The sequence below is a fragment of the Euprymna scolopes genome, chromosome 6, assembly GCF_053919585.1.
Source record: "Euprymna scolopes isolate OS-2025 chromosome 6, ASM5391958v1, whole genome shotgun sequence".
In the NCBI taxonomy this organism is placed as follows: Eukaryota; Metazoa; Mollusca; class Cephalopoda; order Sepiida; family Sepiolidae; genus Euprymna; species Euprymna scolopes.
This window is the reverse complement of record NC_136487.1, coordinates 94,247,422-94,270,999: the sequence shown is the minus strand read 5'-3', so window position 1 is coordinate 94,270,999 and position 23,578 is coordinate 94,247,422. Positions and strand designations below refer to the sequence as shown.

At 38.3% G+C, this 23,578-nt stretch overlaps 1 protein-coding gene across 1 annotated transcript in view; it reads right to left on the bottom strand.

The window, feature by feature from the left end:
* Nucleotides 1-5,022, bottom strand: part of LOC145277806 (sorting nexin-20-like) — a 46,124-nt gene extending 41,102 nt beyond the window's left edge. Inside the window, exon 1 of the mRNA XM_080129668.1 lies at nucleotides 4,376-5,022. Coding sequence (XP_079985794.1) covers nucleotides 4,376-4,709 — 334 coding nt within the window. The 5' untranslated portion in view covers nucleotides 4,710-5,022. The remainder of the gene's footprint in view (nucleotides 1-4,375) is intronic.
* Nucleotides 5,023-23,578: the final 18,556 nt, after the last annotated feature.

Genomic DNA, 23,578 nt, shown 5'->3' with positions numbered 1-23,578 from the left:
CTCCTGTGAGTCGTTTGTTACCGTTTTTTGAGCTATCATCAGTTGAATAAGAAATAGCTACAAATGCACTAACCTTAACGTGTGTACACACGCGCGGTCAAAAATCTTTTAGTCGACTTACGACTGCCAAGTTTCAATTTTTAATTTTTTTTTTAACCTCTTAGCAGCTAATTTTACTGACTAAAGATCCATAAAAAACGATCCACAAAATATGCAATCATTTGGTCCGCCTAGCGCTGCTCTGTGACCTTTCGTCTCGGGGGAGATGCAGTTTGAAAAAAAAAGGAGACAGATCAACAGACATAATGAGTTTTATAAATGAGTATCAGATTACAGGAGAAATACTTTTACTTGCAAAATAATACTATTTGCGATTTGTCCCTACATGTCTCCCCACGAGGACGAAGTTAGACACGAGTTTTTGTTTTTCTTTAAATGTGGTGGAAATTCAATTCTCTCAAAAGGAGCACTGAATCGAGACAAAAATAAAAATTACCTCAATCTAGAAGGGTGTCCAGTACTTATGCAGAATACGGACGGTGATATTTTTTTAGATGGAATTTTCAAGTTAAATTCAATTTTTATGATAACTTTTGTTTATTAAATTGTTAGGTGAAAGTACAGAATAGTTACACCTTCCCAGTGTTAAGAATTGGTTTCTACATAATGTTATTATTTCTGAACAGCCCGTCCGGATTTCTCTTTCACTGACTGAAGACAAAGAAAATGTTTGAAGTGTGGGGCACCCAAAGTCAACAGAGATTCCATTCCTATAATGATCCTATCCCTGTGTTGATTTTGCAGTGGAAATTTAGTTCTGTGCAGTTCTAGGAGATCCACCATCTCAGGCTTTGCCTTCTCTCTTTGAGAAGGGGTTAGTTTATTGCTAATCGCCTAAGGCGCCCTTACCGGGGAGTGTCGACGGGGCTGCCCAGAAACTTTTTTGCAGGTCAAAGTGCCCCTTCTCAGGGGCACTGTCTTCTCAATTCCACTTTCCGATCATGGTGTTGGAGTTCTAAGCAATGGGAGAAAACTAAACAAAAAGTAAAGTGTAGTTTGGTTTACTCGTTTTCTTTTTTACGGCATATCAACCTTTTTCGGGCTATTTAATGCCGAATCCAGTTATTTTCCAGTCCGGCTTTGCATGGGCCCTATGTACTCTTCATAACTTTATGTGCATATATATATATATATTAAAAGTTTGACTCGTGTCCAGGTAACCTACATCTAAAATTTCAGCATAAAGTGTTCAAACCACAAAATTGGCAGAGGAGTTTGGTAGACTCTGCAAAGGTCAACTCTTTCAACTTTGACCTCTTGGCAGCCAAATTTTCGCCCAAAAAACTGATTTAAAAGCTTGTTGGATGTCTGAATACCCTTGATGCAAAATTTCGAATGTTTATACTCAAAATTGGCTGAATAATTTGCTAGAGACCGCAAAGGTCAAATCTTTTGAACTTTGATCCCTTGACAGCCAAATTTTCGGCCAAAACCCGATTAAAAAGCTTGGCCTATGTCTGAATACATTTTATGTAAACTTTCAAATGTTTAGACCAAAAATTGACTAAGTAATTTGGTAGAGACTGCAGAAGTCAATTTTTTTTTTAAACTTTGACCCCAATTTTGACCCTTTAGCATTTATTTTTTGGGGGCTCAAATCAAATTAAAAAGTTTGATCCATGTTCAAGTAACCTACATCTAAAATTTCAAGTGTTTAGACCCAAAATTGGCAGAGAAGTTTAGTAAAGTTTTCAAAGGTCAAATCGTTGAACTTTGACCCCTTAACAGCCAAATTTCTGGCCGAAAACTGATTAAAAAGATTTTTCCAAATCTCAATACCCCTTATATTAAAATCTCGAATCTGTAGACTGAACATTGACAGAGTAGTTTGGTAGGGAAATGCGTGCGTGCACGCACACACACACACAATTTCACTTTTATAGATATATAGATTTATGTTGCATTCAGTTATTTTGTAGGTTTTTATTCTTCAAACCTTTTGTATCTTCAATCGCTAGTTAGTAGTGTTTTGTGGTTTTATTTGTGGATTTTATCGTTTTTGTTCCCTGTCGTGTAGAAGATGAATGAGTTTTTGGAATGAGAGAGGGAAAAGGGTTATAGTATTAATGTTTGGTACATTTTATGTTAGGAAACCAGTCAGAAAGTGAGGGAGATATAAAGAGAAAGGGGAAGAAGGGAAAGGAGGAAAAAGTGGGTTGTTGTTTTTGGTTTTGTGCAAAACATAATTAAGTTTTGCAAAAAGGAAGTAGAAAAACAAAAAACATCAATGTTAGGTGCATTTCGTCTCAGGAAGCCAATATCTTCAGACAACCTGATCTGGTAGCACCAGATCAAGTGTAGTATCATAACAGATACTACACTTTGCATAATTTGCTATAAGGTATTACAAATACAAAATAAATAAATTAGGCATTCATTTTCCCCACCCGTTTAATGATCTTGTGATATCCTCTGTCAATTCAATTCTTAATCACCGCAAAAAACATACACTTTGTTCCTAGAAAGGAAACGATAATTTCATATTTGTGTTTTGACAGTTTACAGTGAATTACGTTTTTATTTAAGCGAAATTCAGTAAAATAAAAATGAACACAAGTAGAAAAGATAGTTGATTTTTTAAAAATTATTCAGTTACAGTATTTAGTTTTATGATTTTGTAATATTATAATATATATATATATATATATATATATATATATATATATATATATATATATATACACACTAAAGCATTTTTGCTAGGTTTTTATCCAATATATTATCGTTTTGCCTTTTTTATCCTTTAAAAGTTGCAGATTTTAAAATAAATGAAAAATAATCTGGAGATAAAATAATTTTTAAAATAATGAATTAATCTTTTAGTGTTTATACAATTCAATATAAATGCCAACTGTACATTTTCTTTGGAATAAAAAGTGGACAGTTAGAAATGAAAGGCATTAACAAACAATAAATGTTTTATAACAGAAAAAAAAAAAAAAGCAATAACTGCATTTCAAAAATGATTAAATAATAAGTGATTACTATTTCACGTTTTTTTTTTCCTTTTCTGGCTAAGAAAAAAGTGTAGTATATGGTATGTTGTGGTACCATATTCATCTTTTCTGTCCGCAGTCAGTGAATGAGAAATTCTTCTTGACCGAAGCATTTTTTTTTTTTTTTTTTCTTATTTATTTTTGCTCCAAACCCCTCCCTTGGAAGGATGTTGGATTCACTACATTAAAAATCGACCCTAAACTACCCTGGTGTCTGGTGAGGCAAATAAATAGGGACTATTAAAATATATTCAATAATTGTTAATATATATATAAGATAAAATAGAAACGTGACATTTTCCAATTATTAAGGACTTAAATAAAACTGTTTTATTATAACATTTTTTTTTTTTTAGATAAAAAAAAAAATGTAAACTAAAGATAATGCTAATTTGTAACAATAAATGAATTAATTATATTTTATTTTGGTACTAGTGCAGTGTGCAGTGCAGTGCAGTGCAGTGCACTTATTGATCCGTGCTGAAATAATAACGTTATTATTTAAAAAGCCATTAACATGGGGAAGAGAGGGTATTTTGTACCTATTCTGAACTTTAACCTTACAATTGAATAAAAAAAAAAAAACATATCAAAACTTTAATTAAACTTGGAAATACGATTAAAAAAAATAGTGCGGATCAGTAAGTGCACTGCATTAGCACGTTTATTTTTGGTTATATTTACTGTAGCAGGGTCATTTATAGTAACTTTATTTTGGGTACAATTTTGGGGGGTATTGTGTACATTTTTCAGCGTCAAAAATTCTCTGGTCAAAACAAACCATTCTATATATTCAATCGATTTGTAATTTAACATCTAATATTGCAATTTAAGGTGTTAGTGATAAAAGTCTAAATACTCATAAATAATCCAGTATCATTTTTTTTTTTTTTTTAAGAGAAGTATTTCTTTGTTTTGCATATATACTTTCCAAGTTTGAATCTATCGCCCTTCCCTGTGTCGTAAGAGTTCACCATCCTCCCTAATATTAACATATATCAAAACAATAAGTTCCCTTAAAATATATATAGGTAGTAATTAAAACTTTATGAATATTTTTATATCTTACGTTGTAATTGAAAAACTACAAATCGAATAATCGTATTGAATGACGTCTTTTGCAAAGAGAATTTGGGACGCTGAAAGCGTACACTTATTTGATACACTTTGTTTTCGAAAACAAAATAAGAGACACGCTAGTGTTTCTCACGTTAAGGTGAAGGTACAGAATAGTTAACAAAATAAAATGCAACCAGAATACATTTCATTCAAACACTAACTGAATTAAGAACAAATAGATTAAATAAAATGCAGCTTACCTTTTCGGATAGGGTATGTTGTATTGTTGCTGCTATTTCGACCGTCTTCATCTTCAGAGAAAGACAAAGTTCCTAAGGTTGCGAAACTGTCGTCGTCGACTTCATCGGCCAAAGAAGCTAATTCTTCTTGGTCTGATAATGTTGCCTCGCTACAATCTCTGCTACTGTCCATATCGCCACTGGCAAACCCCAGTTGATGATGATGGGGGATTAAACGTGGACTTGGAGGTGGAGAGGACGATGCTGATGACAACAAGCCGCCATGATCTGCATTGCCGGCAGCTAAGGACGACACATGACGGTTGGCAACCTTCTTTCGCAACAAGGAAGCCATCGGTTGTTTTCTTTTTTATATATCTATTTATATATAAAAAAATCACCTGGAAATCTCCTATTCTTCCAGTTATACATTAACATTAAGGAGTGTTAACGATTAACTGTATTTCCCCGTCGTCTGCCATTATCATAGTCTGTCGATAGATCAAAATCGCAGTCCTGGTGTCTAGTCTGCGGTAAGAAACGGAAGTTTTTGTAGAAATTGATTTGGGGTCCTAAAGATAGTCAGAGTTATCTCCCCCTGGTTCCAAACATGTCCCGCATCAATTTGCGTAGATACGTGTTCACTTATTGCTATTATTGCTACCGCTTGTACACATAGGGCAATAATCATCGTTACTCTCAATATCCGTTATTAATTTTGGTTCTTAATTAGAATACAACCTAATTTAAAAAACAAAACCACAGAAAAATCTTTATGTACGTGCCAGTCACAGAACGGAATTGTCATCTTCCAAAAATCACTTAAATTTATCGAGTAGTTTTTTTTATAAAGAAAATCATTTTCAAACGATTTAAAGTGATTAATGTGAAACCAATAACATTACAAGGCGCAAATTTGAATTATTGTAGACTTATCTGCTTTTTTCAAGTGAGACAGTCACTTTTTGCTTACTCATAAAATTTAATTTTCTTGGTTAAAAATAAAACTACCTGATCAATTTACATGATTTTTGGAATATGACATCTTTGTTGCGTGACAGTACTTACACCATAAAGATTTTTCAGTGCATAAGCATTTAGAATTACACTTAGTCAAAAGAAACAAAAAAACTTTATGATGTACCTACTTGTTATGGAACGTCGAAAATGTCATATTCCAAAAATCATATAATTGATTAAATATTTGTTTTAATTAAGAAAATAAAATCTTACGATTTTTAATGATTAAAAGTTTTAATTATTTTTGAATACAAACAAAATCGCTGTTGTCGAATTAAATTGTTGCCCTTGAATTTTGACAAAATTTAAAACAATATGGTTGCTCCCGACTTGTTCCTCGCTTACTTATAAAATATTATTTTTTAATTAAAAATAAAACTACTTGATCAATTTACGTAATTTTTATAATATAACATGTTCGTTCCGTGACGAGTACGGATATCATAAAGATTTTTTTGCATTTAAAAATTTTTTTTAACTAAGTATAACAAAGAAACGCTGTTATGAAGTGTCATCTTCCCTTCTTTTACGCAACAAGAATGACCAGTTTCTCGATCGGATTTTGACTTGCAATGAAAAGTGGGTTGTTTACTACAACTAGCGATGATTGGCTGAGTAGTTAGATGCTGATGAAGCTCCACGAATCTTCCCGAAGCCAGAGTTGCACCAAAAGAAGGTCATGCTGACTGTTTGGTGGTTTGCGACCGGTCTCATCCATTACAGTTTTTTGAATGCAGATGAAACAATTACAGCAGATAACTACTGTCGACAAATGGATGAAATGCATCAGAAACTTCGACAACAGCACCCAGTATAAGTCAACAGAAAAGGTCCAAATTCTCCCCACAACAATGCCTGATGGCACATTGCTAAACCAACTCTGCATAAGTTGAAGAAATTGGGCTACAAAATTGTGCCTCATACACCATATTCTCTAGACTTCTCACCTACCGACTACCACTTTTCCAAGCATCTCGACAACTTTCTGTATGAGAAATGCTTAAAAAACCTAAGCTTAATCATAAACGCCTTCAGCGACTTAATTGCCACCAGATCGCAAGATTTTTACGTTACCGGCATAAATACACTTGTTTTGTGTTGACAAAAGTGTGTTGATTCTGATGGTGCTTATTTCAGTCAATAAATTTTTGTTTGAACCGAAATATTTTCATTTGAATTTAAAAATCGCAAGAACTTTCTTGTTAACTTGATATATATATATATATATATATATATATATATATATATATATATATATAGCCTTTGAGATTTGAAAAGAAAATCACTCGACCACCGGGAAAATTTACTCGCCACAAAATATTTTTACTTGTCCGACTTTATGTCTTTGTTTCAGTGAATAATAGTAAATACTTTAATAACAATTCAATTATATTTTTCTTCTTTATTCTTCCGATACCCAAATTATGTTGTAAAATTTCACACAAAAATTAAAATATCTAGCCTAAACTGGGTGTTGAAAAAAAGTGTTATGAAATCTCCAGGTATTCACGATTGTGGACTGAAATCTCCTGGTACTAGATCTCCGTGGCCTGAAATCTCTATGGAAGATCAGATAATAAATAAACGTGGATTTATAAGATCAAAGAATCCAACCTTGATCGCCTTTCGGAGCCCATGGTGCAGTTGATAGGGACGTTGAATCTCTACGGTTCCAGATGGACATTGTCTGAAGATAACGGTTTCAATCCTACCCAAAGCCGGCCAGAGGTTTACTTGGCCAAAACATGGTGAAACGACAACAACTACGGATGGCAGTGATTGCTTAGAATGCAGTTAGGAGATTCAAAGTTCCTATCTGTCGCGGTTACCACCTGACGAAGGCCAGAGGAATAGTTGGCCGAAACGTTGTGAAAAACAACAACCAATAAAGATGAAAAACAATAACTAATAAAGACGAGAATAATAGTCCGGAATAAAAATAAATTAATACTGTGTCTGGTACTTTTATTTTTTGGTATTTTTGTTACTTGTTAATTGCTATTCTAATACCAAACACAGAAATAAGAATCTTTAAAGTTATCTTTACTTTTTAAACTAATGGCAAGCAAAATTGTTTGGTGGTCAAGTAAGAATCTAGGCATTAATTGAACATTATCCTTTAATCTTAGAACTAAAACTCTTTATGAGAAAAAGATGCAGTTGTTACATAGCCATTGTGGAAGAAAGATAAGTGTCCACTAAGCATTTAAGGTACTTAAAATCCGTGGATACAGCAATGGGGGATGCAGATAATGATGAATTTGTTTATAGACAGTCTGAATGTTGCCTAGGGAATTCAGATAATGAATCAGATATCCCATTGATGGAACGTCATTTAGCCATGAGAAATGGCTAGGGACATGGAACTTAGCGATAGGGCTTCTGGGGGTCTGGTTTACGAATGAAGTAGGTTAGTGGAAAGTATAAGTCATAAGTGAATAAACCGAGCATTCGCATTGGATGGGAAAACTGCTGAAGATAAGGTCAAACCCCAGTATTGATGGCAGGTGTGGAATATGACAAAGCAGGAAAATTGAATAATGGTTGCATAATATATCAATAACCGATTAAGTCATGGGCACAAATAGTATCTCTGGCCCTTTGGGTCAGGTGTCAACCGTTATTATCTTAAATAATCTCCCCAAGCAGGGCTAAACAGTTAAGAGACAAATAGGTTGTAGGACTAAGCAAGAGGCTAATTAGTTTGGTCAAGAATTTTGGAGAGGAAGTCTTAAACAAAAGAAAATCAGTTGGGCAGTTTGCGTGAACATCTTCTACCAAAAGAACACAGGGAGAGAAATATTAATGTTAGGACTAATATAATGGGTAAGAAAGAATCGAAAGGTGGGGGAGGGGCCAAAATGAGAAAAGAATGCACAAGAAAAAGTACTCACATCACCGAAAAAGAAAAACAAGTAATAAAAGAATCTTAGAACAATAAAGCATATCTGTTATGGAGACTGTCAAGATAAACAATAAACTGACTTTATTACTAAAATAAATCCACATAAAATGTCTTATGTATAGTCTGGAGGAGTTATCGAAGCAAAACCAACAAACATCAAAGACTGTTCAACGGAACTTGTATATGGTCTTACCTCGATTTAACTGGCTTTGTAACATATTGTTAACATTCAAACTTTGACAACCAAGTTCAAACATTTCAGCACTGATTCAGTGACATTTCTGAAAAAAAACAAAAAAATACATTCTCACTATTTAAACAGTTAACTGAGTGTTTCCCTCGTTCAATCTATTAAACCATTATCTTTAAATATTTAGTAAAATACGTTGAAAAAACAAAAAAAGAAATAAGAAAAGAAAATTCTGAAGAAAACAGTAGTATAAAAAAGGTTGAACAAACTACAAATAATACATTTTATGTGGGGTTACTTGTTCATTGGGGGGGGGGATTTTTAGTTTTTTTTTTTCTTTCTTGTTTTGTTTTATTACCTCGGTGCAGGTTTAATAAATTCCTGCAAAAAATTATTGGGGCATGAGAACGTATGTAACAGACCTGCTGACACATATGTAGCATCAGCGGTAATTCACATATGCAAATGACCAAGCCATGGTATGAGTTGACATCACAGGAAAAGTAGGGAAAGAAAAATGGAAGGAGATTTGGAACCACATTAGCAGTGACAGTGACATGAAGCATGTGCCAGTAGGAGTGATTTGAAAAACCCGCAGCGACTGAACCTGAGCATATGTGTTGACATGGGGAGAGAAAAAGCATGTGTTTTACATGACTAAAATGAAATCATCTGGCTTCCACTGTCGATGAGATGTTTTTAACTACCACCCATAAGCAAATGACCCATCTTAAAACCAAAAACAGATTTCGCAGAAAGATTTTGAAATGCTAATAGACCCCCCCCCTTGACTTAAACCAAATATACTCAAGTAGCACGCACACACGCGGATAAGATCACTTCTTTCTGTTCTTAATGTCCCACCTCTAACTTCTTAAACCACCACTCTGTCTACTCTACTCCCACATCCCCTGTTTAGTCATGTTTTACACACGGATTAATTTTATCCTTTATTTCTATTTATAAATAACTTTTACCGTAAGTTGACCAGAAATCTCCATTGCAAAAATTGCTTTCATATAAGCAAGACTGCCTGAAGAGGTGTCTAGTTTCTAAAGCTAAGTTGACTGAAACACGCTCATAACTGTGTAGTAATACTTTACTGCTTATGTAAAAACAAATAAAAGTATATATATATATATATATATATATATATATATATATATATATATATATATATAGAGAGAGAGAGAGAGAGAGAGAGAGAGAGAGAGAGAGAAAGAGATAGAGAGAGTAAGGTATGAAAATATATATGGCAATTAAGCTATATATATATATATATATATATATATATATATATATATATATATATATATATATATATATATATATATATATATATCAAGTCAAGGAGTTAAGAGTTTCATTTTTTTTTTTTTCAGCCGGAGTGGGAGCATTTTTTTCTAAAACCAGATTTTCCACTTATTTATACCGCTCCATTGACGCTCAAAAATGGACATTTTGACAAAATATAACTAGAATAAATTACAATAATTTAATTATTCTTTTTTTGTTTTCTTTTTGAAGTGGCATAAATAAAATTTTTAAAAATTCAATTTTACTTTTTTTTATTCACACTAATGTCGTTGAAATAAAAATTTCATAACTTTCAAAATTTTACCAAAAAAAGGGAGAAACCCAGTCGACAATTAGAAATATTTTGAAGTTTTAAGCCGTTTGATCTTTATCGCTGAGTAATGGAATGTTTGTGTGGTCTTTAACATTTAACACAAAAATATAAATGTACAGTTATAAACTAATCATCTTCTTTCCATATATATATATATATATATATATATATATATATATATATATACTCCTATAAAATAGAGTTAATTTGTGTATCGATATTCATATTAAAAACACTTTTTCTATTTATTTAATGTATTTATTTTCTTCCCCACCAAAGCAAATTAGGCCGTTTTTAATGTGGGGTAAAAACGAGCTCCCCTAAAAGTAGGCAAAAAGGGGCACTCTGGTTACCAAAAATAATAATTGTCCCAGTATAGAGGGTTTCCACTCCATTGACTGGAACAAATTACCTTTAGTGCAGCATTTGCAGAACAGATACTACACTTTGAGATATTAAATCCTTTATTCATGTTAAAAATACAGTGAAAATCAACAATGAACAAAAAACTTAGGCACATAGCCAACTCAAAAGAGGGGATTGTGGGGGTCATTGGTCATCCTTGTCACTCCAGAACTAAACAAAATCAAATGTTTCTTTTTTTTTCTTTTTTTTTTTTTTTTTTACACGGTGGTCACCACTTATCAAGGCCCGGAAGCCACTCAGGGATAAGGGTTATTGCAAGTACAGTACGTTAGTGTGGAGATTTAATTAAGTGTTTACTTAAGGGGGCGGTTCATCAGGAATTTGTTTACGTTGGACTTGAAGACATCCAGGTTGTAGTCAGGTGGGAAGCAGGCAAACGGAACAGAGTTCCACAGGCGTGCAGTTCTAAGAAAGAAGCTTTGTTCATGGAAGCTTCTTTCTTAGAACTGCATGCCTGTGGAACTCTGTTCCGTCTGCCTGCTTCCCACCTGACTACAACTTGGATGTCTTCAAGTCCAACGTTAACAAATTCCTAATGAACCGCCCCCTTAAGTAAACACTTAATTAAATCTCCACACTAACGTAATGTACTTGCAATAACCCTTATCCCTGAGTGGCTTCCGAGCCTTGATAAGTGGTGACCACTGTGTGTTCTCCCAGCTAGTATCTTCTTTCACCATAATACCGCATTCACCCTTTCATTCTGGGGGACAACCTACTTAACTCCCAATTTTTAAAACATTTTTTATTGACGTGTAAAAACAAAAAAGATAACAATAAAAATGGTACAATATTTCATTTGTGTCGAGGGCGGGTGGAGGGAAAAAGTGATTAGTAGGACCCTCCCAACCCCGTCTAGTTGATAGACTGCCCGTTCCACTAGGTTTGTAAAAGGAACCTCGCTTCTGCGGGTCAGGTTCTAAGTCGGGATGCCCTCTAGATGGGGGTGAATGGAGAAAAGAAAATTTGTTAGTTTGTACTTCTTTCTCTCCAAGATGGGTGAAATTTAGAGGGGGGGGTGAAAACAAAAATTGCAAGAAGGAGGGGGTGGGGATCTTGGAGGCTTCCTAATCGGGTAAGGATGGAACACACACTCAACTAGCTGAGAGGCTACTTGTTTAATTTTACTTTACGGAACTGCACGTTCCACACCTAAGCGGGGAACACGTATTCAAATTTGGCTCCTCTTCGTTTACACAGACTTGCTACATGAATCCATCTTCTGTCAAATGCTGCGCGATGCAGCCTTCTTCTATCACATCTGATCTTCACCCGTAGTTGGTGTTTAAAGAAAGCAATCAGATCCTGATCAGAAAAAGACAACACCCCCCCGGCAACCTTGCAGACGCGATGTTCAAATCACCTTTCTCGCCATGGCCAGGATCGTAACGTAGACCATTTATCTTTCCTGGTCCCACGGCGGCCTCATGTTGTCCACAACATTGGATACGGTAATTGGGCGAGGATGCTCAGGATCGATGCGAGCCATCACCTCGCTGACATACGACCAGTACCGGCGGAGTTCACGGCAATCGAAGAAAGCATGATCAGTCGTTTCTACAGCTGTTGTCTCACAACGGGGACAATCAGGCGACTCCAAAAACTCGGAACTGCATTGTATGTTGTTGTGTGAAAGTGCATTTCGGGCCAATCGCCAGGTCAGAGATAACTCCGAATTGTTCAGATGGCTCGAACCTGGCACCCAGCTCCATGCGGAGCGGATCTTACTCTGCTGCCAACCCAAACACGCGCATGGCGGGCCGGCGGCGGCCCCCTTCACTAGATCCCTGTGGAGTTCCCTATGGGTAGCAGTCACAAGGTCGCTGGACCCTGGTAGTCATTTTAGCGCGGCTCGGCACTCTTTCATGTAGGCAGATTCTCCCTGAGGCCTGCGACGACTCTCGATAGAAGGGTCGAGAACGAGGTCGGGGAAGGCGGCAGTAACCATGAGGTGCCACAGTTGGTCATCTTGCATATAGTGGCTCAGGAAGGCCAGCCTCTCAGCGTCTCGATGACACTTCAAGTTCGGCATTCCCAAGCCTCCCTCACACGGACATTGAATACAGACCTGTCTGCTCACTCAGTGTCTTCCTCTGTCCCAAAGAAGTGAGGACAAGAGTTCGACAAGAGCTGTTAGGTGTTGTGCAGGCAGGGGAAGTGCAGCCAGTCGGTAAAGGATGAGAGGAAAGACATAAGTGGCATACGTCTCAGCTCTACCCTTTAAGGAAAGTTTCCTGGGAAGCCACGAATTGACTGAAGCCTCCACCTTTGACCGTACCTCCACCCAATTCTTGTCAAGCTGGAGACCTGGTCAAAACCACACACTGAGGATCCGAACCGGGCCATACATCCAGCTGAAGGGCGCCGGGAGGTTGGCGTTGCCACTCCAGGCGCCCAACTGCAGTCCTACCGACTTGCTGTGGTTTATCTTGGTCCCTGTAATTCTTTCGTACTGAGCGAGCACCTCCAACACAATCTCGATGTCTCTGAAGCTTGACACAAAGACCGTGACATCATCGGCGAACGCGGATACCTTGGCGGCTGAGCCACCAGGTATTGCAATTCTGTGCAGGGCCGAATTTGCCTCCCCACGTTTCAGCTTGCGGAACAGGGGCTCCAAAGCCAGGACATAGAGCAGGGGTGACAGCGGACAATCCTGACGAACCGACCAAGAGATAACAAAAGGTTTTGAGCACTTCCTGTTGTCTTGTATGACGGCTGTGGGCTGTCGATACATCACGGAGATCCACTTGCAGAAGTCCAATTTAAAACCGGCAGCCTCTAAGACAGATGCCAAGAAACGATGGTCAACCCTATCGAAAGCTTTGGACTGATCTTTGATCAGCGCGGCTTCCGTGTCGTCATCTATCCCTCCCCCTAGGATCGTGCGGATAAGGTGCAAGTTGTTCTGAATCGATCTCCCCTTCACAACATAGTTCTGTTCCGGTTCAACCAACTCGCCGATAACAACCTGCAGCCGATTCGACAGAACCTTAGCCAAAATCTTCAACTCTGTGTTTAGCAGAGTTATGGGCCTGCAATCGTCTAACTCTTCCCCACCATGCCCGTCACATTTCCTCAGCAATGTGATCACTCCCTTGGTGACTTGCTCCGGGATGGATCCCTGAGCAAACCAATGGTTGAACACATCCGTCAGAAGAGGCAGAAACATGGGCGACAGCTTCAAATATAGTTCGTATGGCAGACCATCGAGTCCTGGCGATCTGTCAGAGCTGACCTGCTTCAGCGCAGTAAAAACCTCCCACTCCGTCACCCCGTCCTCGCAACTAGCTGCCTCAAGGCGGGGAGAGTCAACCAAATAATCACTAAACTCAAGGACCCGAAGATCGGGCTGCTGCGTAAAATGCTCCTCGAAATGTTCTCAAAACCCCTTGCAGATCTCCCGAGTGGATTCCAGGGTGCGTCCATCCTGATGTCTTACCTTTGCAATGTACTTGTTCGAGCCATGCCTAGAAATTTCATGATGCGTGTCAGTGTTGGAGTTGACTGCTTCATTGCCTACCTTTCTAAGCCTAGCTCTGACTACTTGACCTTCATAATGCTCACTATTCTCACGCAGAAAGTCCTGCTTAGCTAGTTCCTGACTAAGCCTATCACCCTCCCCCGTAGCCTGGGCTAGTTTCTGCTCTAGCTTCTTCTTCGTCATGGCCTTATCTAGTGCGAGGCGCTGGGCATACTTGACGGAGAAGGTTCTAATTTTGGCTTTTAGACCTACCCACCACTTACTCCTGGTAACCGCCCCCACTAGTGCTTTTTGAATTAATTCTATTAGCTTCTCTTGGAAGTCTTGTATCTCCAGAACGGAGGTGTTTAACTTCCAGTGAGCCACTAACTTAGGCCTATTTCCTAGCTTCAGCCGGGCCATAACTAGTTTATGGTCCATCTGGCCTAACAAGTGAACATGGGACAATATAAGAAGTCTACTTCGCCTCTCCTAACTAACATCCTGTCCAAGTAAGTATTTGGATAGGAGGAAACGCTATTGGTATCCACATCTCCCGCCCTGGATGCTCAACCCGAAACCTGTCGACCAGACCGCATCTAGCCATCAGATCAGCCAGGCTGGACTCGCACCTCTCTGATCCTCTAGCATCGTCTCCTACCTTATCTATCTCGAGGTATAAGATGGCATTCCAATCTCCCATTAGCACTACCCGCTTCCGACAATCTACAAACGCGTCAAGCTGACTGAAGAATGAGACCCTCTCACGAGCGGTGCTGGGCGCATGAACCACGATCACCCAAAACACAGAATCTTTTATGGCAACATCGGCCACAACCAGCCTGCCCACCGCATCCCTATGAACAGCGTCGACCGTTGCCGACAGGGTATGTTTAACCAGCACGAAAACTCCCTTCCCCGTGGGCTGCCATATGCTGAGAAAACCTCAAAATCTCGGGCCAGCACCTGACAGTCCATAGAGGAAACGAAATCCTGAATCGCAGCCACATCCACTCCCTGAGACAAGAGGTCGTGCTGGAGGCGAGCTGCCCGGCTCGATGATCTCATGTACTTGCACTCAAACTAGCCAAATGCAAAACCATGGTACCTACCTTAGGGTGTGTCACACTCAGCTTCGAAGTCAGCCGAGGAGAGGACGCCGACATTATGTGCCATGCTTTAGGTGGTCAGGTTTTTCATATCCTGACCTTCTCTTGCAATGCCGCTGACGTCCAAAGGATAAATTAATTTCATGGCCCTGTAGAGTGACGGATGGACTAACACTGGGACTCTTCCCTTGCATTGTTTTGACAGTTCGTCAAGAGAAGGGTCATTTCTCTTCACCAGTTCGATTCCTGGAAACGCCCCTTCAGCAGCCTGCAGCCTTGTCCACAAGTTGATCTTGCAGGCCTCTGGAGTTCTGACAAAAGTTATCAGGAGCGGGGCGTCTGGGAAATTTGAGGAGATATTTACATCTTTCCCCTCTATCTGTTTGTAATCGAGTAGAGGTTTTAAGTTTTTCCTCTGCTGATGGGAAATGTCTGTGGCCACAGATAGAGGGTCTACATAACATAGTTCCTCAGGGGCAAGGACTTTTAATCTGGTTGGTCTGCGAGAGGCAGAGGAGTCTCTCCTCTCCCTCCATTCATTCTTTTCCTTTTCCTTTTTGGGGTGGTGGCTCAGTTTGCATTGGTGTGGGGATGGGTGTTTGTGTGGTGCCTGGTGTTGGTGCTGGTGTAGTGTCTGATGTTGGTGCGGTGTCTGATGTTGGTGCAATGTCTGGTTTGAGGGTGGCAGTGAATTTTGTTGTTAGGGGTGGTGTATGTTCACAGGGAGTGGGGGGCCACCTTTTCTTCCCCTTTTCTTCTTTTGTTTTTCTTTTTCATTCTTTTGAATGAACTGGGGAGAGGTGTGGTTGAGTTCTTCTCCCTCTCACTTGCGGATTCATCCTCAGAAGAGCAGTCTTTTCTCCGCTTAATCTCCATTTCGATTGGTGTGGGTACCATTGGTTGTGTCTGCTCCTCTAGTTGCTGCTGCAGTTGTTTTTGTTGCTGCTGCTCTAGCTGGTGTTGTTGCTGCTACTGCTTCTGCTGCACTTGCTGCTGCGGTAGTTGTTGTTGCTGCAGTTGTTTCCGCACCATCGGTTGCGGTGGCTGTTGTTGTTGATGCATTTGCAAAGGCTACTGCCTCGATGTTTGGGCTGGTGGTAGGACAATGGCAGAAGGAATTATGGGCTTCCGTTTTTGTCTCACTACCGTGCTCCATTCTTCCACCTTGGCCTCCTGGGTGGTTTGGGTTTTCCTTGGAGCTGGGGTTGGTGCCGCGGTTGCAGGGGTTGTTGCCACCTGTTTTGGTGCGGGCGCTGTCTTAGGGGTTGTGACCACCTTTTGGGTCATTTGATTAGGGGTTACCCTTTGGGGGAAGCTCCTAGCCATGTGGCTCTGCTTTTGGCAGAACCAGCAGTGCGGACGACGGCCCTCCACCACTACCATTATGCTGGCGTCTTTGTATGTCAGCAGCGCTGGTATCGCCCGAACACCCTCCCACTTCAGCCTTATTGCTATTGTGTAGCAGCAAAGGTGAGTCCCAGTTTTTGACCGTACTGGGGTCACCTGTTCCACCTCACCGTACTGGCTGAAGAGACATCCTTACAGTTCCGCAGGTATTTGGGTTGGCACATTAAATACCTGCAGCCGAGTCTTTCCTTTGCCCTGGTATTCAGGTATTAATTTGACTCTCCTATGCTTTATTTCTTGGAGGGAGAGTCTCTCCGCATAGTCCTTGGTGGGTAGGAGGATGTCTCACACAGCGAAGCTCCTCTGGTACAGGTATAGTACTGGGATGTTAAGTTTGTGGAGGAGTCCTGCCATGTCTTCCTTCTTCATCCCCAGTAGGCGGTTTTCCGGTATATCGGAAATGGCGAAGGACAGGACTCTGCCCTCAATCACCTCCCAGGCACCCGGTATGGGTTTTATATCTGCCCCCTCTATGTATTGTCTGTACAGGTCTCTATACTCTTGAGGGGACAGTTGTTTTTTTTATGGTCTGCCCCACCCAGACTCTCTTGGTGGTGTTGGTGTTGGTATGGGGTCTTTGGTGGGGTTAGACCGTTTTTGGTCTTTTATGGAGGTCGCCCCTGCCTGTTTATTGGCGATGCTTCCTGTCTCCCCAGATTTCTAAGTCTGTCCTTTTGTGGGAGTGTCGCTTTTTTGAGGGGCGGCTCCCTTTTCAGTGTCTTTTGGGCCTGACTCTCCCTGGTTAGACTCTTTTTCAGGAGCAGCTTCCCGTTTTGGGGAGTCAGCCTCTTGGGGAGCATGATCTTTTTTGTTAACTTTGAGGCCATCTGCCCCTTCCTCGTTTGTGAGGTTCAGGCGGTATGCCCCCTCATTTTCTTGATCAGCTCCCCTTTTGGGGGAGCAGTCCTCCTGAGGAGCGCAGTCCCCTTTATTGTCCTTTTGGCCTGGCACCTCCTCCTTTCTGTGGTCGGAGTGAAATGCTACGACCGATTTTGGTTTTGCTCCCCTTTGGGGGGAGTCGCCCCCGATAGGAGCTGCTGGTAAATTTCCCCCCTCCTGGGGGAGCGTCCAATGCTGTCATATCCGGGCGGTACGCATGTTTTTCTCGTTAGGGATCCCCCCTCCTTTTTTTTTCTATTAAAAAAATGCTACATTGCCAAAAGTGTGTTTATTCATAAAGTCTAAAGAAATGCTAGTTTTTGAAAATTTTCAAACGATATAATGCTTGAAATTGTCGAATTGGACATTGAAACAATTGTAACATAAAATGAAATACACTTTTCGTTGTCATCAACACCTTCTCTTGAAGTCTTGATTTTGCACACACAGTATATTAATGCTCAATTATGAAATGTGATAATTTTGTAGCTTAATCCTTAAGTCAACCCTTTTTGGCTTAAAACCTATTGGTATATGAAAATTTACTGAATTACACGAACTCAGTATATTACATATAAGTCATATATATATATATATATATATATATATATATATATATATATATATATATATATATATATATATATATAAGTAACCTTGTGTGTGGGGTGGGTGTGGGTGGTTGTGGAATGATCTCTACCAAACTACTCTGTCAATTTTTGGTCTATAAATTTGAAATTTGATATATAGGGAATTTTGCCTATGGAACAAATACTATTTGGTTTTTAGCTGGTAAAAATATCTGCTAAGGAGCCAAAATTGAAAAATTTAAACTTGACAAGCATAAATCGACGTGAATTGCTCCTCTATGAATACTGAAATATACATTTATACATTAAACTGTGTTAATTTTTAAGTTTTGATATCTATCTGTCTTTAGTTTACATCGTAGTGAATCGCATTAGAGAGCTAAATATTTTCGTTTCGATTCTAACTGATGGCACCTAAGTCATCTTTTTTAACCCTTGAAATCACTAATATATATTGGATATAATATAATAATCAATAGAGACTGTATATAATAAAAGAGGTGCAGTTTTTCTCCAGAGGTTTACAACAACAAATGGCAAATACAAATTTATTATGTTTACACTATTAGCCATTACCTTATTTAACTATAGAACGATATTTTAGATGCATTACTTTGTAATATTAAAACATCACATTTATTCCTAGGAGCAACATCATCATCATAACCTACAGAGGATGTAGTTCCAGTTTTACCCCCTATTCCATAAGTCTTCTTGCGACCCCATTCTTCACCGCATTAATTCATACGTTTTCCAACTTTCCTGTGTCTACGCCATCATTAACTGGCTACTGAATTCATGCACATTGTATACTCTTACCACTTTTTATCTACACAAATAATGACGTCTTTCATAGGTACTCACTGGATTTAGATTGGCTGAACTCTAAGCATTCCTACATTCTAGATTAACAGTATCAGCCTCAAAACCGAATGCTCACTTGTATTTCAATATGGCTTCTTCCAATTACATACATACAAAAGAGAAACCTTCTGACTTATTACTTATCACATTAAACACACCAACAACACATTACACATGTATTTACACATTAAAAACCGTTGTTGTGTGTGTATATATGTGCCATTAAACTAATAGGCTGCATAAGCACTGAGAATATATATTCCAAAATTCATAATGATCAGTTCATTAGTTTAGAAATTTATCCAGTACATAAATATTTAGAACTATTTGCACATACCTAACTTTATATATATACTAGCAGGCTGCCCAGTGGTAAAATATGCTTAAATATATTTTACTTTTTGCAGATTCTGTATTTATTATGGTCTTTATCCATGAAATTATTTATTTGGCCAATGAACTCTGGTATTCTGACTTACTCCTGCCACATCTCTCAACATCCCTCACCAACTCTTTGTCTTCCTCAAATCTCTTATGCCACTCAAAACTAATGTTCAATTCATCCAAGATGGTCCAAAAGCAGTCTGAAGCATTCCATACGTTTCTGTGGCATTTTTTCCAAGTTTAAAACAGAATTTTATTGCATATTGTTCTTCTAACGTGTCCTCACAACCAGATTGTACTTTTGCAATTCACCAGCTGTGACAATTAGGCTTTAGTAGGATGTATTCCAATTGCTGTTGTAGCTGCACTTTTGAATCTGAAATCATAAAATTTAGTCAGTCATCTCATAAGATGTATAACAAAAACATGCTAACTTTTCAAGAGTCTACGACAATTTTAAATCCATTTACAAAAAAAGTCTGGAAACTTATTGAAGGCACTGTATATGTTGAGGGGACACAAGTTCATCAGAGCACATTCCAAAACAAATACAGGGATGCAACATCATGGCAATGGAAAAGAAGCTGGAATTTTGTAGACAATGTGAGACCTATTAGGTTAGACACACCTTCATAGATCCTCTTCCAAGAGGAAGAGGCTAGTGGCTGGTACACCAGCTCAGATGTGGCAACAATAAGTTATGCATGAACAAATGGTGGCTTTATAGAGATCTAAGATAATGGCAGGTGTGATAATTTTTCTAGCTCGGTAGAGGCAGTCTACCTTCTTTGCAGCAGACTTGGCAGTATCTTTTATACATTTATTCCAATTCATGTTGACTGTTAGGTCAAGGATTTTAAATGTCGGTCTTTCAGAAAGGGTGCTATCAGCCATGGTCATCGGTGCTTGGAAGGTTTGTTATAATTATCAAAAGAGAAAGGGGGTCTGTCTTGGAAACATTGAATGTGAACATTCATTATATTTATCCCATTCCACAATTGGGGGTCATTTTCTAAGGATTCAGCCATTGCTTTGATTCTATGTGGGTCAATTTGCATTCAAGAACGGAGCGTGGTGACATCAACAAATATACCAATCTCAAACACGATTGTATCAGGAAGATCGTTTATGAAAATCAGGAACAATAAATGTCCAAGGATCGACTGCAGAGCCACACCAACATGAATGTTATGTTGTCTAGATATTCGGTAATCGAGTGCGACCTAGATCTTTTTTTTTTTTTTTTCTTTTTTAGTTAACAAGGATCTGCTTATATTTAATATTCGTTCAGTAATACTGTAAAAATTATTATTTTTTTATTTTTGAGAAAACCTTTATCAAAGGTTTCAGATATATCAAACGCTATTGCCCTAGATTCACCTGCCTTATCCACTGTATGCGTTGATGACTTTTAGAATATTCATACTAGAATGGGATTCCCTAAATACATAATATTGTTGCGTTGTGGAGGGGTGTTTATATAGCATATATATATATATATATATATATATATATATATATATATATATATACAGTACTAAATAAACGTACATGTTTTATATAGTTGAATCGTGGTGTATTTGATGTGTGTCACTACTAAATGTATGTGTGTTCTTAATCATAAACGGACCAGAAAGGAGTTTAGCATTTTTTATGTGTCACACTGACAACTGATCATAGAATATAAATCGATTAATGATTCAAAGGTTTTTGGTGAAGTGCAAGAGAAGGCTTATAGAGCGATAATTTTGTGGGTTAAAGTTCTTGAAAACTGGTGCCATAGAGGCAATTTTTCAACTATAAGGGAAGCAAGTTTCAGCAAAACAATTTGATATAGAGTTTAGAGAGGATGGGGCCAGCTCAGCAGAGCATTTTCCTAATACTATAACAGAGATCAGATCAGGTCCACCTGTTTAGAAATGGACTTCCAAACTCATCTATTTCTGACCAGGTCTTTATTTAAAAGTTAAAGAAAAAATAAACTTGAAAGTAATTATGCAATTTAAAAAGAAAAATAAAGTAAAACAAAACTAAAAAGGCTCCCCAGCAACGTCGGACACATATATATATATAGTTAGTTGAAAATAAAATGTGACCTATTTATGAAACAAAACTAAGTCAGTCAGAATTTGGCAAACATTTTTTAACTTCCATTATGTGTGCACATATGTTATTCCCTGAAGAACTGCCCTCCCTCTTTCTTTCTCTTTCTGTCACTGAAAAGGCCAGAAGGCAAACAACAAATATTCGATACTCCCAAGTGTGTTTAACAATCATAACAATAGGCACATTAAAAATATACCGCAATATGAACGTTTATTGACCGGGTTACATTTACAAAGAACATGCCACTAATTTGTTTGGATTGCATAGTAATGTAGAGACAGACATTCGTTCCCAATTACAGAAAGTTATCTTATTTATTATATTTATTGTTTATACGTATTTATTTACATAATCGAATAATTGATCGGTAAAGTGTAGTTCTAAATTGTATGAGTCAAGTTTACGCTTAATTAGCTTTGTATATATAAATGATTGCAGCAAAAAAACGAAATTATGTTTACATACCAGCAGATATACAAAGTTAATGTATGGGAAAATAACTTCAAACAATCGTTGGAAGAGCGCAGACCTCCATTAAAACCTATTAAATTATATTATCAAAAATCAAAATTAATCCATTATGGGAAACAGCAGCAGCGAAAGTTATTTTAAAGTATTGATTATCAGTTAAACAAAATCATTAATCAGCTGTTTCTTTCGGTCAACTGCAGGCGCGAAAATATTCACCTCCTAATTTTGCGCATAATATAAAAACTCAAACATGCAACTTTCTTTCTTTCTCCCTTTCCTTTTTTTTTTTTTTTACAGACTTTTTTTTTAGAGAAAATTCTTTAAAACAGTCTTAGCTTCTAATCCCAGGGCAAATAGCACACACATGACGAAAATCATTCACAAACTACTATATGTATACCAACATGCACACTCTCTCAAAACAGACCCCCCCTCTCTTGAACAAAACCATTTCGAGTGGTGAGGAGGGGAAGTGAGAGAGTATATAGCCAGTCAGACAACCTTATTCTACTGCCTGAAATGAATTCAGAAAGAAATAAAAAAAGTCTAGAGTGAATTCTATTTTTCCTTTAGATCATCAGAAATGACAATAATTTATGTATAAATAATTAAATTACTGGTGTAATTTTATGATTTCATATGATTCCTCAACACTAGCGCACAAGTACATGTATTTGGTGACTTTGATCTCCATCACAAAAACTGGCTTGGATTCTCTACTTACACAGACGCAGTTGGCAGCACAACACATAGCTTCTCTATATCTCACTCCCTATCACAAATTCCAACCCATTTCCCTGACCAGCAAGAACAACACGTATCACTTCTAGATCTGTTTTTGACCACAGTTCCCGATGATTGTATAACGAATGCCAACAGCCCACTTGGGAACGCTGATCATGCAGTGATAATGGTAGAAATCGCCCTAAACTATAGAGCAAAAACTGAAGAGCCTGTGCTCAAAACAACGAAATATTATAAAAAGGCTGGCTGGGAAGCCATCAGAGATCTTATCAGAGATGCTCCATGGGAAACTATTTTTTCTCTTCCTGTTGAACAGTGCGCAAATGAGACCACTGAATGGTTCAAAATTGCAATTGAAGCACATGTCCTCATGCGGAAATTTTATAGCAAGCCCCACTCTCCCCAATGGTTTACTTTAACTTGTGCAACTGCCATTGCTCAAAGGCAGCATGCATACCGCAGATTTAACCGACATAAGTCCAGTTCAAACAGACAGAAGTATATAGAAGCTAGAAGTAATGTTAAGAAAGAAATAGTGACAGCTAAGAGAGAATTTACTGAAACCACTAAAAAACGCATCGAAGCACAAAAATTAGGAACTCGTGACTTCTGGAAAATCTACAACAGTGTAGTAAATAATGGGCAATCAACAATTCCCCCACTAACCAACAATCACAAGGTTGTTTGCTCAACAACCGAGAAGGCTAACATGCGTGCCAGTCGGTTTGCCTCAAACTCTACACTGGACCCTCTCAACCACCCCCTACTTGACTTTCCTTTGCGGACAGACGCCATACTAGATGATCTGAAAATCATCGCTACTCAGGTGCATGCTATCATAAAAAACCTTGACACTTCAAAAGCATGTGGACCTGATCTCATCGCAGCTGTGCTATTAAAATAGTGCTCGGCTGAAGTAGTTCCAGTTCTCTCCAAACTCTACAACAAATGCCTTAATGAATCTTGATTTCCGGGCTCTTGGAAAACTGCTTCTGTGGTACCAGCATTCAAGAATTCTGACGAAAGAACGGACCCA